General features: G+C 38.9%; 2 protein-coding genes across 4 annotated transcripts in view; one reads left to right on the top strand and one right to left on the bottom strand.

Moving 5' to 3' along the window:
- Window positions 1-7,650, top strand: part of DCAF10 (DDB1 and CUL4 associated factor 10) — a 62,353-nt gene extending 54,703 nt beyond the window's left edge. For 2 of the 3 annotated variants that reach the window (XM_055293643.2, XM_055293645.2), the window contains 4 exons: window positions 300-502; window positions 2,764-2,874; window positions 5,518-5,663; window positions 6,604-7,650. In XM_055293643.2, coding sequence (XP_055149618.1) covers window positions 300-502; window positions 2,764-2,874; window positions 5,518-5,663; window positions 6,604-6,972 — 829 coding nt within the window. In that variant the 3' untranslated portion in view covers window positions 6,973-7,650. The remainder of the gene's footprint in view (window positions 1-299; window positions 503-2,763; window positions 2,875-5,517; window positions 5,664-6,603) is intronic. The other variant, XM_063609019.1, reaches the window with a different exon arrangement.
- The window catches only part of SLC25A51 (solute carrier family 25 member 51), a 49,256-nt gene continuing 35,087 nt past the window's right edge, over window positions 4,814-18,982 (bottom strand). Inside the window, exon 5 of the mRNA XM_063609031.1 lies at window positions 4,814-4,828. The gene's annotated coding sequence lies outside the window, so the exon portion shown is untranslated. The remainder of the gene's footprint in view (window positions 4,829-18,982) is intronic.

The following is an 18,982-nucleotide window of genomic DNA, read 5'->3' as shown; positions in this document are numbered from 1 at the left end:
ATATTGTATAATGAGCAAATCAGTATTAGCATGCACTTATCATTCCTTTGTGGTAAGGACATGTAACAGTCACTCTTCTAGCTATTTTATAATATACTGTATCTTACTATTAACCATCATCACCCTACTGTGCAATATAATACCCTAGAACTTATTCCTCCTAATTGGAATTTTGAGCCCATTGACCAAGCTCTCCTCATCCTCCCTACATTTTATTTTGAAGGGCAAAAAATATGATTATTACGGAACCGTTATATTTATGATAACTCTAGATTTTGTTGGCTTGGTTTCTCCTGTAGGTATACAGAAGATGGGTGTCCACATAAAAAATTCTTTCACACACGTTTTCTCATGCGAATGAGGTTAACACCAGATTGTTCCAAAATGTTGATTTCCACGTCCTCTGGATATCTCTTAATTTTGCATGATCTTGACTTAACTAAGTCTTTAGAAGTAGGCAGCTATCCCATTTTAAGAGCAAGAAGAACTACTTCAAGTTCAGGTAAGCTTTTCTTTTTTGGTCAAAAAGATTTTTCTCAAGATTCTCAAACATAGAGATGATATATGTTTCTTTTCCAAGAATGATAGCAGGAAAAGGGAAGACAATTAAAAGGCATTCTTTAGAAAGCTCAGTGATGGGTTTTTATCTAAGCAAGTATAATGATTTGTATGTATCTCTGACATATCATTCATATGTACCTCTGAATCACAAAGGGACTAGGAGGAACAACTGCTGACCCTGAAATATTTTCTTTTAGCTTTATGCTAGCCACAGGATCTTTTCATCAGTAATTTTGAATCATCACTATCTCAAAAATTAGTGATGGCACAAGGTCTTAAGTCCTTCTGGAATCAAGCAGAGCTTTTATTAAGTTATGGTCAATATAGAGTTTTAGTTTTAAGTATATCTGTGTCCTAGACTTATAGATGTCCAGACACAGGAAGCTGGTGCCATCTTATCTCATTACTCTCTAAACACACTCTTGCTAAAACTCTTTCTCTCACTGCTGATTTTGTTAAGACTTAAGTGAATTTAGGGTTCAGAAAAACTTACATATTGTATTTTATCAACATTATGTGATTTAAAAAAGACTATATTTCATCTACCTTTGGGAAAGAAGGGACTGGTATGGGGACATACCCATCATTTACATTATAAACAAAAATCCAGGGGGAAAAAAGACTTAAGCATTTGGAACATAGAATGCTAATAAATTGCTATTAAAAGGCAGCTTTGAATGGTTGGGGTCAGGTGTGGGGACTCACATCTGTAATCCCATCACTTTGGGAGGCCAAGGTGGGAGGATCACTTGAGCCCAGGAGTTCAAGGGTAGCCTGGGCAACATAGGGAGACCTCATCTCTACAAATAACTTAAAAATTTAGCCAGGCACAGTGGCTCACGCTTGTAATCCTAGCACTTTGGGAGACTGAGGTGGGCGGATCGCTTGAGCCCAGGAGTTTGTGACCAGCCTGGGCAACATGGTGAAACCCTGTCTCTACGAAAAATATAAAAATTAGCCAGATATGCTAGCATGCATCTGTAGTCCCATCTACTCAGGAAGCTGGGGCAGGAGGATCACTTGAGCCTGGCAGGTTGAGGCAGCAGTGAGCCATGATTACGCCCCACTGCCCTCCAGCCTGGGCAACAGAGAAAGACCCTGTGTCCAAAAAAAAAAAAAAGGTTGGAATCTTTCTCCATGTGCACAGGACCACTTCTGAAGATTCCTTTGGGAAAGTACAGACATCATTGTACTGCAGTGCCTGGTATAATTGCTAAAAGTAGAAATTTAAGTTTTACCAACTTACTTGCAAACAAGGGATTTCATTAATACACGAGTATAATCCTTTGAGATTCAAATTTGCCTTTTAAGTTAAACATGGTAAGCCACTCTAGCTTAGTGAGAAATAGTGATTTTGAATGTCTAGTTTGCCTATTTCATCTCAAAAACCAACAAGGTTTTCAGTTTTCTAACGGTAATTCTGATACTAAATAACATTATAGGAAATTAGACTAGTAAGAATTCTTAACATAGCTTTGGGACCACTAGCAAAATGTGGTGATGAAATAGACATTGCTATTTGGAGTACTATATCAGACTCTACTACCTGATACTCATTTTTTTTCAATGTAAACTTTGTGTCACATTTCACAGTATTCACATTTCACAGTATTCACATAAACCTGGCACAGTGGTGCATGCCTGTAGGCCCAGCTACTCAGGAGGCTGAGGCTGAGGCAGGAGGATCACTTGAACCCAGGAATTAGGAGTCCAGCCTGGGCAACATAGCAAGATCCTTGTCTCAAAAAAAAAAAAAAAGACTATTCACATAATTTTAAGAATGATAATGGAAGTTTTTGGTATACTTTAAAGAAGAATCTCTTCATGTTTCTGGTAATAGGCCTGTTGTTTGGACCCTATTTTAACATAAAACAATAGGCTTAAGAGCTTAGTTTTCATTTTCATTGCATTTTTGGGTTCCACTTTAGTACAGAAATGATGAGGATCCAAAGACGCTCCTATGATTATTTGGTTTTTCATTTTTATTTCACATAGTCAAGTCTTTGATATAAAAGATTCAGAAAGGGACTAGATCTTAGAACACTTCAAAGAGCTGTCTTGCCTTCCTCAGTCTTACAGGCCAATGATATATGAGCATTTTTTAAAAATTTTAAAACTATGGTTTGAGTAGATGATTAAAAAGTTAAGAGCCATTACCAGAGTTATGCTAGGTTTACTGTCAGAATTTTTCATATTTTTAAGATTTGACCACTTCATCAAGTTCATCTGGTCCTAGAGTTTCTGGCTCACCTTGTCATCATAGTGATTCTAATTCTTCTGAGAAACACATGTCACGAGCCTCTCAAAGAGAAGGTAGGTTAAAAGTTGGATTTTATAATCTTGTAACAACAGATTATGCCAATATGATTATTGATTAAAACCAGTTTTATGGTTTTAATCCATAAAAATAAAAGCAATGGAGATGAGGTGATTTATCCCTCAGTCTTCATCTTCAAAAAACTAACTGAGAGTCTCTGGGGTTGAATATCTTGAGTTAAATCTTAATGGAACTTGAGCTTTGGTTTTATTAGCTGGACTTAGTTTGGTCTAGTTTGGAGAGGAAGTAGTTCAGAAATATAGATTTCAATCAAGATTGTTGTGAAAATTAAATGAGATTATGCATGTGAAAGCTCTGTATAAATATAAGGCATGAATTTTCAGTAATTGTGAAAGTCACCTGGTTACCCTCAGACTTTTTGCTCTGCCATTTCCTTGTCTGTGCAATGCCTGACACCTTCCAAGGGTTTGTAGGATAAAGTGAGCTACCATCTGGCTCCACTCTGTATTTCCCAGTTTTTTCCTAGCCATTCTGGCAGAACTAGCTGCTCTGCCCTATACCTTCCACCACAGCCCCCCCAAGTTGAAATGGTTTCTACCTATACAAATTCCACATACTGTTCCTCTTCATACTAACTGATATCTAAGCTCTTATACATTTATTGTTTATTCTTCTCTTTGTGAACTGAGTATTAAGAACCAGATATGGCTTTTTTTTTTGTCATTTTGGGTCACTTTTGGAGATAGACATTTCTCTACCTTGTAATTTTGGGCAGAGACTAAATCTTAGACTTCCAATTTGTGTTTTCACTGGGTGGCTTTGCCTGGTAGATGCTGGTTATCTTGCATGGCTACTTATGTGAGTAGAATGGTTTAACAGCTCTTTCTAACCTAACCTATGGCCTATCCACTTGCCTCTGGATATTGAAGTCTAGGCTCCTCCTCTTAAAGATTTATGCCCAGAAGTATAACATTTTTCCTTTGATTTGTAACACAAACATCTTTTGCAGATTCTTCCTGTTCTCCTTCTACTTGTGCTATGGGAAACAAGTCAAGGTTTCTAATAATCATTGAGAAAAATCTTTATTGATTGACTACACCATCCACAAGAAAAAGAAACTTAAGAAGAATAGTTAAACATGCTTGCTTGTTATTGACCAGTGGTAAACACACAAACACAAATACACAGCAGTTCTATGCCACAGAGAGTTGAGAATGAGGGAAGAGATGATATATGAGGAGGCTGGGAAGAAGAGGAAAATGAGAGGGTGAAAAGAGAGGGAAAACATGGGAGAAGGTGGGGCTTATAGGTGAAGTTGCTCTAAACGTTGGAAATCCTGGATCTTCAGATGTCAGAGTATGTTAACACCATCCTTTGGCAGATATAGCTGTATAGAGCAGAGGCTTTCAAATGCATTTCAGCATTAGAACTCTATTTTTGACATGAAATCTGCTGTGGATTCTTAGAGATGTAGCACAAATACAATCAAAGTAGCTCTGGTTCAAGAAAAATTAGGGAGGCTCTTGACCCTCCAGCCTTCCCCACCCCATCTCCACCTCAGCTCACACGTGGTTCCCCACTTTTGCCAGCTCCTGAGGAACTCCAGAGGAGCACAGTTAGCAAACCACCTACTTAGAATGCATTTCTTGTCTGGTTTTGTTATAGGTTTTCCAAATTAATTCTTAAAATAAGAGTTTATTTTTCTCTAAAATTGTTAAAGTTCAATCACATGTGAAATAGTTATTTCAGTAGAGTTTTGTTAGAGCAGTGTAATTTAGAGCTTCACAGGTTTCTGTTAATGATGTAGTAATCTAAAGGGAATCTTTAAAAAGAAGGTAACACATCTACTTGACAAGCAATTCACAAAGGATCTTACAGAGGGAGCTCATTACCTTCAAAGTAACTCCTTCCACAGTGTTGAAGTATTTCTCTTGCTATTGAATTTCTAAGTTGCTTCCTTAGTGTCTATGAAAGTGGTTTTTCACGCACCTGAAGGATATAACATACTCCCATTAGTAACAGTGCCTTACTCCAGCAGTCATTTTCATTGAGAGTTAGGTAGAAGGAAATGATGAGGCATAGTAGAGTCACCAGGAAGATGTATGATTGGCAATGTCTCCCATCCCTTGTTTTGACATGCCTTTATGTGAGGTGTCCTTCCTCACCTCCAACATTTTATTTTTTGTTTATAGTGTTGTTGTTGCGGGGGCATAAGTCCTGATCTTTTTATTTGCTTAAAGGCAATCCTCATGGCATCCAAGTATTTCCTTCTCTGGACCAGAAAGCACCAGGTCCAATGAGAGGAGAATTGTTACCTTTTACCTTTCTAGAGTCCTTTCGTGTCACATAACTTTGGTTCTCAGAGCTTTCTGAGATGTAAGATCCAAATAAAAGAACCCCTAGTCAGCTTCTATGCCTTAGCCTTAGGTCAGTGATGATTACTGCTGTGGGAACTTGGGATTCTTTCATTCTATTTATACCCTTTCCTCACACCTTCACCCCTCCAAAACTCACACACCATACATTGGGGAGTACCATGCTCTTTAACATATGGTAGCATAAGGCGCAGACTAAGGAATGATGGCATGGGAGGTGGCTGCCAGAAATGAAAAGCATTGATGAACTGCCTTAGTTTTTTTATAATACAAATCCCACATCCTCATTTTCTTATATCTCAGGAGTTTCACCACGAAATAGTCTTGAAGTCGTAACCCCTGAAGTTCTTGGTGAGAGTGACCACGGAAACTGCATCACATCCTTACAGCTGCACCCAAAAGGCTGGGCCACTCTTCTTCGGTGCTCAAGCAACAGTGATGATGAGGAGGTACAGGCAGCAGCACTCCACCTTCAACAGGGCTCACTGGACAAATTGCCATTGCCATGTGTGCAGACCTTAGGCCAATCACTGACTGCAGTCTCTGCCCTCAAGGGCATACTGCTAGAGATCCTGCTTCTCGACTCTCCTGTTTCTGTCCTCTCTTGCTTCATACGGTATCATTATCCCTTCCAAACTCTTCTTATTCCTCTCCTGCCGGGGTTGAGCAAGGTGGGAGGTACTTTAAAGGCCAGCATCAGCTCAGATTTTGCCCAGCTTCTTAAATCCTGCCTCTTTCATCTCACCCCCCAAAAAAAAAACCAAACAAAAAACCCTTGTATAATAAGCATAGGTCTGAAATGTTTCAGCTAAGCTGGCTAAATGTGAGATTTTACTAAGCCAATTGAGTATCATAATTTTCTTTTTTTAAAAACCAGGGGAAACTCTGGGAAAGGAAGGGACTATACTGATGACTAGGGGGAAAGGTGTTAAATGACTTTATGATTCTCATCACTCTGGAAAGCAAGAGTCTTCCAAGGATCTCACTGGTCCTAGAGGCCACAACTGAAAGGAGAGAAGAGAAGAGCCTTTGAATTGTGTAGGGGAAGAGGTAAGATACTCTAGGGCTTGGATGTACTCCAGGAATTTTTAAAATATCAACATTGTTGTTGCCCTTAGAAAAGATAATGTATTACTACAGAAGTCACAGGCAGCCTCAGGGAACAAAAGGCTTTAAAGCATCATAACACAGAATAACCTCAGCTTATGAAGATAAGAAAGGATGGGGCCTACAAGTTTTGTTAGTTGGGAGGGGGATAGCATTATTCTGAGTGATTTCTTGTAACAATTCTGTGGCTTTGGCAATCTGTTGAGCTTTTTAAAAATAAGGAATATCTGTAGCACTATTTGGGTTTTGTAACCTTGGTTTGTCTCCCTTCTCTCCCCCTAGTGTACTTGTGTCTATGAATTCCAAGAAGGAGCTCCAGTGCGACCTGTCTCACCTCGCTGTTCTCTACGACTGACTCATTACATTGAAGAAGCCAATGTAGGCAGGGGTTACATCAAAGAACTTTGCTTCAGCCCCGATGGGCGAATGATTTCTTCCCCACATGGCTATGGGATTCGCTTGTTGGGATTTGACAAACAGTGCAGTGAACTTGTTGACTGCTTGCCCAAAGAAGCCAGTCCCCTGCGGGTGATCCGTTCTCTGTACTCTCATAATGATGTGGTACTGACAACAAAGTTCTCTCCAACACATTGTCAGATTGCCTCAGGGTGCCTTAGTGGACGGGTTTCTTTGTATCAGCCAAAGTTTTAGGCACAACTTACATCAAATAAGGAACTCTTCTGGTGTTTGACTTAGGAATTACTTCAATTTAGATGAAGTATTTTCTTTTTAGAAAATCTTACAAGTTTGGGTCAAGATCCTGGTTCTTATGGGTCCATGAACACACTTGTGACCTTAGTACTTGGTCATCCAGCATCATACAGGCATCTCCAAGTTAGACTCTATGCAGCACCATCTTTTTCAGCATTCCTCTGCTCCTGCTAATCTGTGCCACTGAACTCCAGTTCTTCTGGTCATTTTGCATGGTAGCTCTTGTCAGCTTCCTTCCTTCCTCACTATTTCTCTTTTCCCTCTCCCTGTCCCTCTCTTTGTGTTTTTTGATTTTGGTGTCAATTTTGTGGACATTTGGCAGGAGTTTTGATTGGGGTAGGAGAAACTCATGACATTAGAATTGAATAAAACCTAGAAGTTGGATATTGGCATATTGGTTGTTGAAAAAGAAATTTCATCCTCACTTATGAGTATACTTGGCCTTTTAAAGTTACTGTTACGTTTATCTATATTGAGCACAGATAATGGCATTATTCTTGTAATTGTTAAGATAGTCTTGCAACAAAATGTCTTTTAAGTTTCCTGTTAAAATTATAAAAAGATTTTCATGGTGACAGGGATTTTATTGTGAAATTCTATAAAAAAAATTACCACTTCTCTTTGTAATTTACTTTACTTGTATGAATTTAACATCTCTAGCATGTATCCTTACTTGATATTTTGTTCCTATCAACAGCATTAGAAAGGAAAGGAGACAGAATGGGCTTTGGTTATTTCTATTGCACAGAAAAGGATTTTTAAAATTGGATTAGTATAATATCTGGCCATAGAGTGATAAGAACAATGTGACTTAGATTTTCTGTATTTCATCTGCCAGATTATTTGAATCACACAGGATGATTTGTTAACAGTATTGGGGTGGAAGAGGAATCAAGAGTAAAGAGGTAGGAATTTACTCATTTTTCTTCCCTGAGCCAGGTGTCACAAGCCAACTCTGCCACCATTAGTGAGGGGAGAGTTGCAGTCCTCTTCAAGCTGTTATCATAAGTACAGTAGTCAGTGACTTGGATATCAAGACTAAGTCATGATATGAAGACTTGCCTTTGTGTTTTGTTATGAAACATGCAAGCATAAAGCAGGACTCAATCACAAGGCTGACTGTTCTACTTTGAATAACAGCTTCCTTGCAGTCTCCTCCACATGGGTGGCACTGTGTTTAGAAGGGATTACCAAAGGCTGGAGCAATTTAAGCTATGCACTAGCCTTGCCCTTATTAGATTGCATTCTCTTTAGGCCACTAGTTCTCAAACATTAGGGTGCATTGTAACCATTACAGAGCTTGTGAAAAATGCAGAAACCTGAGCCTCGCCTTATGAGATTCTGATTCAGCCAGGGGGAGGACAGGAATCTGCATTTTTCATAGGAACCTCAAGTAATCTTTATTCTGAGGGTCTCTGGATTGCAGGTTGAAAAACACAACCTTAATCAGCAGTAAATTCTTCTCTACCCGGCCAGGCGCGGTGGCTCACGCCTGTAATCCCAGCATTTTGGGAGGCCGAGGCGGCTGGATCACGAGGTCAGGAGTTCAAGACCAGCCCGACCAATGTGGGGAAACCCCATCTCTACTAAAAATACAAAAATTAGCCGGGCATGGTGGTGCATGCCTGTAATCCCAGCTACCCAGGAGGCTGAGGCAAGAAAATCGCTTGAACCCAGGAGGCGGAGGGTGCAATGAGCCGAGATTGTGCCACTGCACTCCAGCCTGGGCGACAGAGCGAGACTGTGTCTCAAAAAAAAAACCAAAAAAAACCAAAAAAATTCTTCTCTACCCATTTGGTGCTTAAGACAATTCCCAGAAAGTGTTTTCATTATTTAAAAAATAATAATAGTAAATGAAAGCAATTTTAGAGGTGGAAAATAACTTAGAATGGAATCATTCGCATTATTTGACAAATGAGAGAAGTGACATGACTTGCCTAAGGTCATCCTGCAAAGTTAGTGGCAGAGTTGGGACTTGAATTCCAGTCTTCTAATTCCTTGGTCAGGGCAATTTCTACTGTGTTATGCTGTCTGTTAGAAACAATGACTTATGGACACTTTGTTTTTAAGTTGTATTACTGTGAATACCCTTAAACTGGCCAATAGATTTTAAAAAGGCAGGCATGGGAGTAGATGCTGAGAATTCTAGCCATAAGAAGAAAAGTATTTTAAATCTTACAGAAATGTTTAAACAACCCAAAATACATGAATAAAAATGACATTTCTTTGTAGGAACTGCCAACTAACTATTCACACACATTTATAGAGGTTATAAGGATCTTGGCTCTAGAACAAATTTTTGAAATTGGATCATTTTACCACGGATGTTAACAAAATTGGAAATGTTTTGTCATTGAGAAAATTACCACAAAGCACAGTAAATACATATACTTGCCATACATTTTGTAAAAAACACATTTTTTAAAGAAAGTAGGGTTGGACATGGTGGCTCACGTCTGTAATCCCAGCACTTTGGGAGGCCAAGGTGGGAGGATCGCTTGAGCCCAGGAGTTCCAGACCAGTCTGGGCAACATGGCGAAACCCTGTCTCTACCAAAAATACAAAAATTAGATGGGCATGTTGGTACACGCCTGTAGTTCCAGTTACTCAGGAGGCTGAGGTGGGAGGATGGTTTGAGCCTGGGAGGCAGAGGCTGCAGTGAGCCAAGATTGCACTATTGCATTCTACCCTGGGTGATACAGCCAGATCCTGTCTCAAAAAATAAAAACAGGCTGGGCATGGTGGCTCATGCCTGTAATCCCAGCACTTTGGGAGGCTGAGGTGGGTGGATCACTTGAGGTTAGGAGTTTGAGAACAGCCTAGCCAACATGGTGAAACCCTGTCCCTACCAAAAATATAAAAACCATAGCCAAGCGTGGTGGCAGGTGCCTGTAATCCCAGCTACTCAGGAGGCTGAGGCAGGAGAATCGCATGAACCTGGGAGGCAGAGGTTGCAGTGAGCCGAGATCGCACCACTGCACTCTAGCCTGGCCAGCAGAGCGAGACTCCACCTCAAAAAAAAATAAAATAAATAAAATAAAATAAAATAAGTTTTGGAGGTGAAAACACCCAAATTATGTTATTATTTAAACATAACCTACCAAGTACTGTGGTCATATTGATATTCAAAAGAAGTTTCATAAATCGTGTCAACTCTGGAAAGAGTTCCATGTCAGATGCTAGACCAGCAAGTTGCCCAACTCAAAATTGAGCCAATGATTCTTTACTACAGAGTACCTATCATGTGTCAAATAATATACAGACTTCACTACTAACCCTCACAAAAACTTGCAGGATAGGTGGAATGAGCCCCAATTTAATTTGGAGGTAACAGTGGGTCAGAAAGATTAAATGACTTGCCTGAAGTCATAGTTAGCAGTGAGTGGCAGCACTGGGATTCAAACCCAGGTTTGTGTCTTTTTGTCCAAAGCCTGTGCTTACTGCTTTACCATTGTGCTCTTTAAAGTATAGTAAGCTGGCCTGTTATTTGTTTAGTATCTTCTGGAAGTTTTTTTTAATTATAGAGCTAGCTTACCATTTGTATCATGTAAAAAAAATTTATAAGATTAACAATTTCCGTGAGAATATCATAAACTCAGGGCGCACATTCTGGCCATTCCTAACTAAAAAACTTCAAGCAGAATAAAACAGAAAAGAAAAATTAAGGATAAATGGCCTCGTGAAAAAAACAGAGCCACACAGATGAGAATTAAAAATTAACAGCCAGCAAACTCAAAAGAACCTTTGTCCTCCTTGAGGTATGGTGATGATCAAAAAGTTATCAAGGAATATTAATCAAGGAATTAAAAGGCATCAGGAATGCTATAGTATTGGAAGAAATTACATCTTAACATTTCAAAGACCCATTTCACTTAAGAGTGTAAAATCTAATCTGATGTTTTTTACTCTGAATTTTATTCAGTAATTTTTATTCATAATTCATAATTGGTAATGTAATATAATTGTTAGTAAATGCAGTACAAATTGTTCTCCTGTTTTAAAAAGTTTTCCGCAGAACAGTGCATTTATGGCAATGCTATGTTTAATGAGTTAGGGACATCAAATATATAGTAGTTCCTTATTTTCAGCTGTGAAAATGAAATGGCTAAAGCAGAAGAGACGTCTATTTTAGTCTTTTAAAAATGTGCGTGGGTGGTCTTTTTTCCTCAGAAGCCCAAAGCACATGTATATTTGGTTATTTGTCCTTGCTATATCCCTGAGACTATACTAAAAATTTTAAGAAAAGGAACAAGAAAAAGGTAAATTCGTGTGTTCCCCACTCCTGTGTCTAGAACCAAGATCACATTATATCATTGTTAAAATTGTGTTATCTAGAAAGTGCAATATAGGGAAAACACTCTGAGAATCTTTTAAAAGCCTAGTGTTTCCCTTGTCAGAATATGTGGTACTGGCATCCATAAGTATCTTTTAACTTGCATTTAGCAGGACAAATAGTGTGATACTTATACTGATGACAATCATCCCCATTTAATGACCAGCAGTCACTGAGTGCTGTGAAAATTCACTCAGTGATACCCCGTGTTGGTCTTGAAGGAAACCGTACATATGAATTTTTGGATAGCTAATGTGTATCTCTTAAGTGCCAACATTTGAAACTTGTAATTATTTTTGATGTGAGTATATCAGGTATGTTAGTATACCTTCCTGCCTTCTTCTTAAACATCATGCTCAGTATAATTCACATTTTCATGATGAAAAGTTAAAGTTATATTCATAATGTATTATTATAAGTATCCAGCTCTGATGTATGTAAAAACACTTCATAAAATGTAAAGGGCTATAACAAATATGTTATAAAGTGATTCTCTCAGCCCTGAGGTATACAGAATTATTTGCCTCAGACTGCTGTTGGATTTAAAATTTTTTTAAATATCTGCTAAGTAATTTGCTATGCCTTCTCCCACAATATCAATACGCCTGCTTCTAACAGGCTCCCCACTTTCTTCTAATGTGCTGTTATGAGCTTTGTACATGAGATAACTGTGCCTGTTCAGTGTCTACAGTAAGAGCTGGACAAACTGGGGGACACAGTCTTTTGAGACAGCTTTTTTGGTTGCTTTCCACTTTTCTGAAAGATTCACAGTAACCTTCTAGATAATAGAAACTCCCAGTTAAAGCCTAGGCTAGCAATATTTTTAGTTGCAACTAAGTAAGATATACTGCAAACTAAGGATGCTGCTAGATTAAGGAATAAACAGCAATGTACCAAAGTACAGCAAAGCAACAACAAGGGCTCTGTATTTGCAGAGGGGTCTATCATGCTTTTAAGGAAAAAGAAGAAGAGTACAGGAAAAAAATTCAGAGACATAAGAGTATTTTGGATGCCATTAAACTTTGTCAATAACCATTATAACATAGGCTTAAATTATCACATATTGTTACAAAGACACAGTTTTGTCTCATTATAGAATATTATATGAAATTTATATTCTAGAAGTGATTCTAAATCATGTCCTAAGAATTTCTCCCATTCAAATGATAATGGAAATTACTATCAAAAGGAAAATCTCAAAGTTACCATTATGCTGCTCTCTTTAGTTGTAAATGAACTAGGGATAAAGATATGGGTTTTATCAAAAGCCCCAAGGAATATATCTCACATACACCTCCTATATGTATGTGTATATAAATGCCACTATAAATGAAAATGTCACCCAGAGATAATAAAATAATTTTTAAAGTTTAAATCTGGTCCAAAGTCTTTAAAATAGGTAGAATTTTCAGCTTTCTTAAGTTTCTCCCTCATTTAGATTTCATGGTTTTTACATTAAAGGGTGAATATTTGAGTTTTCTTTTAAATTTCACTGCATCTTCAATTGCCCAACTGTGTTTTCTGATAAATTTTAGATTCACATTTTTAGGAAATTTGGAGTATTCCAGACAATATACTAGATACCCAGAAACTTTTCTCAGTAGGTTCTGAGGTGTTTTAAGTTCTTATGCTAGACTGTAAGCTCCTTGAGGGCAGAGACTGTTTTATTTATTCTTGTATCCTCAGTGCCTGGTACAGGACTCGACACAGAGTAGTTGTTCAATAAATATTTGTTGAATGAATCAAATGAACCTTCACCATATGTGGCCTCAAGCTCTCATGAAGCCAGCAGAATGCAGTGTGCACATTATTCAGTAATAGAGGAATCCATCATTTATTATTATAATTAACAGACTATATTCATCAGGTTAAGATTTGTTCTGACCATAAGCAACCAAACATTTCTCATTGACTTGGAAAACTGCAAGTTAAGACTCAGTTTTTCATTCAACGAACATTTGAATCCCTATTATATGCCTAGTTTAGTACTGGGAACTCAAGGGACAAAGATAACTATTGTCTTGGTATTCCATAGCTGTAGTTGAAAGAAACTTAGATTCAGGGCTGGCTTTAAAGGAGTTGTACATGTGCAGTTACATAGTGTCCCATACTTAGAAAGGTTCCATGTAGGCTGGGTGCAGTAGCTCACGCCTGTAATCCCAGCACTTTGGGAAGCCGAGGCAGGAGGATCGCTTGAGCCCAGGAGTTTGAGACCAGCCTGGGAACATAATGAGACCCCATTTCTACAAAAAATGAAAACACAATTAGCCAGGCCTGGTGGCATGCACCTATAGTCCCAACTACTCGGGAAACTGAGGTGGGAGGATCACCCAAGCCCAGGAAGTAGAGACTGCAGTAAGCTGAGAGCACACCACTGCACTCCAGCCTGGGCAACGGAGCGAGATTGTCTCAAAAAAAAAAAAAAAAAAAAAAAAAAAAAAAAAAAAAAAGGTCGAAAGGCTTGCTTTAATGCTTTGCTATAGCCATCTTGAAATTCTCAACCTTTTGAACAAAGGCACTGCATTTTTATTTTGTACTGGGCTTGCAAGTTATGTAGCTGGTCCTACTTAGATGTAATCGTTTTGACATGATGGGTACAAAGTAATAAAAGAGTTATAGTATCTTTCATTTACCTTCTAATAAAGATATTCACATTCATTGAGAATTAGCTATAAAATGTGTAAATTAGTAAAATAACTTCTAAAATTAAAACCACCTCCCTCTGACAAATTTTTGGACAGATCAAATGTACATTTCAGAATTACAAAAGCTTCCTAAAACTGTAATTGGCTTTTTACCTTTTTAATTGTTTTGAGTCTTTCAAATGGATGACTGTAGAGTTGTAGATGAGTTTATCTATATACATACCCGCATAAAAATAAAAGGCTTTAATTAAAAGACGCACTGAATATGCGATACAAGTCTACCTCATAACATGCTTTTTTAAAAATAAATGCTACTTTGAAACATTTGACACACTTTTTGTGTGTGGTTAACCTGTTTAAAAGGTTGATGGCAAACTTGATTTAGTAATTGCTGGAGATTTTTTGTTTAAACTACCTATACGTGCATTTTTAGACCAAAATCAAGCACAAGGCTATGACAATGGCAGTGGCTTGGTAATTCTTGTTAGTGACATTCTGGACTTTTTCAATCATGCACTCTCCGTCAGAAAAAATTTAAGATCCAAATTTTGATTATCTATAAATGATGGGTATACTATTGTACTGATCTGTTAAGTACATTATAAAACATACACAGAGGAAAACTGAAAGTTTAAAAGGATATGATTTTTAAAAATTAAAGTTCTAAATTTCTTCCTGTACCTCCAGGGATAAACTGGGCCTCAGCTGGTATATGGACATTTCATCTTAGGAAGGCCACTATCTAAAATGTAGAATTGGCATTTTACACTAAAAACATATTTACTAAGATTGCATTCTTTCACATATGTTCACTAATGTTCTAGCCATTTACAAGTTTATTTGGTATGAATATGTTTGTAGAGTTTTTAAAATTAGTTCTTTATTCAGTGAAAATTGTATTATCAATAGGAAGCATCATTCATAGATTTTTACTTTTGTCAAGCTGTTTACAGTGACTGAATCTTATATAAGAACTTAGAACATGATATTTTTCGGTGTTCCCCAGAATTTCATTTTCTTGTTGTATTATTTAACAGTGTGATCGATGGTTCATTTTACCAGATTATTTTCATTCACCAGAATATGATAATCATATTTGGGACACTCTTTTTGGTAAATCATTGGAGATTAAAAAAAGAGTGAATCCCTTTGAACTCAAATTATTTTGTGAAATTAATCATTCAAACTGATTTAACTAACCATAGCACTAATTATCACTATTTCGTTATCTCTATGACTGACATATTTTGGGCTGTTTAAAAATATATTTTTAATTGAAAGGGAAATAATTATTTGGCATGCATTAATAATAATGAATCAACAATGTATATTTGTTTTCTATTGCAGCTGTAACAAATTACCATAAACTCAGTTATTTAAAACAACAAAAATGTATGTTCCAGTTCTGGAGGTCAGAAATGGATCTCACTGGGCTAAAATCCAGGTGTTGGTGGGGCTATGTTTCCTCTGGGAGCTTAAGGTGGGAATTCATTTCCTTGCCTTTTCCAGCATCTAGAGGCCACCTGCATTCCTTGGTTCATTGCCCCTTCTTCCTTCAAAGACAGCAGAAAAGCATATTCTTTTTTTTTAAAAAAGCACTTATCTTATTTTTGTAGAGACAGGGTCTATGTTGCCCATGCTGGGCACAAACTCCTGGGCTCAAGTGCTCCTCCTGCCTCAGCCTCCCAAAGTGCTGGGATTACAGGTGTGCACCACCGGGCTTACACTGACTTTTGTGATTACATTGGGCCCACTGCATAAAGCAGGATAATCTCTCCATTTTAAGGCCAGCTGATTAGCAAACTTAATTCCATTTACAACCTTAATTAACCCTTGCCCTGTAACATTACATAGAAGTTCTGGGTATTAAGGATGTGGACATCTTTAGAGGCTATTGTTCTGTTTGCTTACTGTGTGCTATTGTTGGGTACTAGCCTTAGCACTTCACAGGCACTATTTAATCCTTAAGCCATTCTTATGAAGTGGGCACAGTTATTCCCATTTTACAGAGAAAGAAACTGAGGCTTAGATTCGTTTACCTAGTCATATACCTAGTGAGTTTCAGAGTTAGACTCCTACCTGGTTCTGTCTGACTTCATAGCCTAACTTCAGTTGCTATGCAGCTTTGGTAATTGAGTGAGAAAACGTTTACTGCTTACAAACTATGTAGGACGTTGTGAATACAGGTGTCATACTGTTAAGAGAAATGTATTGCAGCTTTATTCCGTAATCAGGTAAAATTATTCTCGTATCATTGTGAAAAAGTTGAAAAGCTTCCGCTTATGTGTATAGGGCCAGTAACATTTTCAGAGTTGTCTTGTAACACAAAAGTGCTTTTTATTCCCCAGACCTTTATCTACTAGGGCTTAGCTGTTTTAGTTTATAGCTATCATACGCTACTTCTAAAACAAATAACGCTGGATGCAGTGGCTCATGCCTGTAATCCTAGCACTTTAGGAGGCCAAGCGGGCAGACTGCTTGGGCCCAGGAGTTTGAGAACAGCCTGGGCAACGTGGTAAAACCCCATCTCTACAAAAAATAGAAAAAATTAGCTGGGCATCGTGGCACGAGCCCGTAGTTCCAGCTATTGGGGAAGGTGGGGGGAGCGGTGGGCAGTGAGGTGGGGGGAGGGGTGGGCAGTGAGGTGGGCGGATCACCTGAGCCCAGGGGGTCGAGGCGGCAGTGAGCCGCCAGCCTGGGTGACAGAGTGAGACCCTGTCTCAAAAATACATAAATAAATAAAAACTAATAACTATTTAGGATATCAACTTGAAACAGGTATTTAAATCATGACACATGTACATTTATGGAACATTATGTACAGTTGGTTGCTGCATCTCAAAAACTACATACCAGGCTGAAAAAAAAAACCCACAACATTATTAAAGGGCAAAGATAAGCAACCTTAAAACTTTTTAAGGTTTATTGCTTCCAGAGCCATAATCTTAAAGTTTTTCTCTTGATCTGTGTGGCTTCAACCACATACATTTTTTTCCACAATAGTGGGATAATTATAGGATTGCCTGGTTCCTGATGGGGTAAAGGTGGATGTATTAACAGAGACGTTATTAGTCATCAGTGGTTATCTGGTGTCTATGCATCATCTCTATTTGGCAGTGTGTCCCAGTGAGTATACTGCGCAGAAATAGACTGCCATTTTAGGCCTTAGAATCAGGTTCTTATCCCTGACTCCCCCACCCCTACAGGAGTACTCAAGACCACGGGCAAGTACTCTTGGGAGCTTTATCGTTGTCCGCTCACCAAGTATTAGAAGCATCTGCTGTAATATCGCATTAATTAGCTCTGACTTTGTCGTAGTCAGGGAGTGTCACTCTCATTCTTTGGAGAACTTCATGCTATCCCCTACCTCATGGCATTTCATCCCCTCTTGGGAAAGTCCAATTTTTGTATAACAACCACTGGGCCCGTCAATTTTTCTTCCAGGCTCCTCCCTTTTGGCAGAGAACAAAAAACAATGGTGCTCAAACTTTACTGTGCATTAGAATCACCTGGAAAATGTGTTAAAATACAGATTGCTGGGTCCGCATCCAGAGTTTCTGATTCTGTAGGTCTGGAGTGGGAGCACTAGTTTTGCATTTCTAATCAGTCCTCCACTGATGCCGTAGGTCTTAGGGACCACAGTTAGAGAAGCACGGATATAGAAAATGCAGTTAAGATTTAGATCTTCCATGGATGACAGATGCCATGGATCTCTGTGTAGATAACAGAAGTCCATTTAGAGAATCTCTTACCTTTTTGAGGCCAATATAGAACAACAACGTGTCCCTTCAGCTACATCATTTTCAGTACATTATCAGGTTTGCACTTCTTGAACTAGAGCTAAGAGTTCCTTGATTAAAATATGATATTGGCCAGGTGCAGTGGCTCATGCATGTAATCCTACCACTTTGAGAGGCCAAGGCAAGCGATCACCTGAGGTCAGGAGTTCGAGACCAGCCTGGCCAACATGGTGAAACCCCATCTCTGCTAAAAGTACAAAAATTAGCTGGGTATAGTGGCGTATGCCTGTAATCCCAGCTACTCGGGAGGCTGGGGCAGGAGAATTGTTTGAACCTTGGGGGTGGAAGTTGCGGTGAGCCAAGATTGTGCCATTGCACTCCAGCCTGGGCAACAAGAGCAAAACTCCGCCTCAAAAAACAAAACAAAAACATGATATTTACATTACTGGGCAGTCAAGGAAGCTAAGATGATCTTACCTTCTCAGGAACAGACCTGATGCTGTGTGGTTTATCTTTTAACTCAAAATGAGACAGCAGCTACAGAAATATACACTCCCTGGTACGAGCCGTAAATAGCTGCAACTGTGTCCGGAATTGGTGGGTTCTTGATCTCAATGACTTCAAGAATGAAGCCACGGACCCTCACGGTGAGTGCTACAGTTCTTAAAGGCAGCGTGTCCGGAGTTCGTTCGTCTGATGTGTTCGGAGAGTCTTCCTTCTGGCCGGTTCGTGGTCTCGCTGGCTCAGGAGTGAAGCTGCAGACCTTCGCGGTGAGTGTTACAGCTCTTAAGTCGGCGCATCTGGAGTTGTTTGTTCCTCCTGGTGGGTTCGTGGTCTTGCTGGCTTCAGGAACGAAGCTGCAGACCTTCACAGTGAGTGTTACAGTTCATAAAGCCAGTGTGAACCCAAAGAGTCAGCAGTGGCAAGAGTTATTACAAAGAGCCAAAGAATAAACCACCCAAAGTGTGAAAAGGAACGCCACCGCCTTGCCACTGCTGGCTGCGGCAGCCTGCTTTTATTCTTATCTGGCCCAACCCACATTCTGCTGATTGGTCCATTTTAAAGAGAGCCGATTGGTCTGTTTTACAGAGAGCTGATTGGTCCGTTTTGACAGGGTGCTGATTGGTGCGTTTACAATCCCTGAGCTAGACACAAAAGTTCTCCACGTCCCCACTAGATTAACTAGATACAGAGTGCCGATTGGTGCATTCACAAACCGTGAGCTAGACACA

This window comes from Symphalangus syndactylus, chromosome 9 (assembly GCF_028878055.3).
Source record: "Symphalangus syndactylus isolate Jambi chromosome 9, NHGRI_mSymSyn1-v2.1_pri, whole genome shotgun sequence".
NCBI classification, from domain to species: domain Eukaryota; kingdom Metazoa; phylum Chordata; class Mammalia; order Primates; family Hylobatidae; genus Symphalangus; species Symphalangus syndactylus.
Note: the sequence above shows the minus strand (reverse complement) of the source record. Positions and strands in the feature narration are given on the sequence as shown.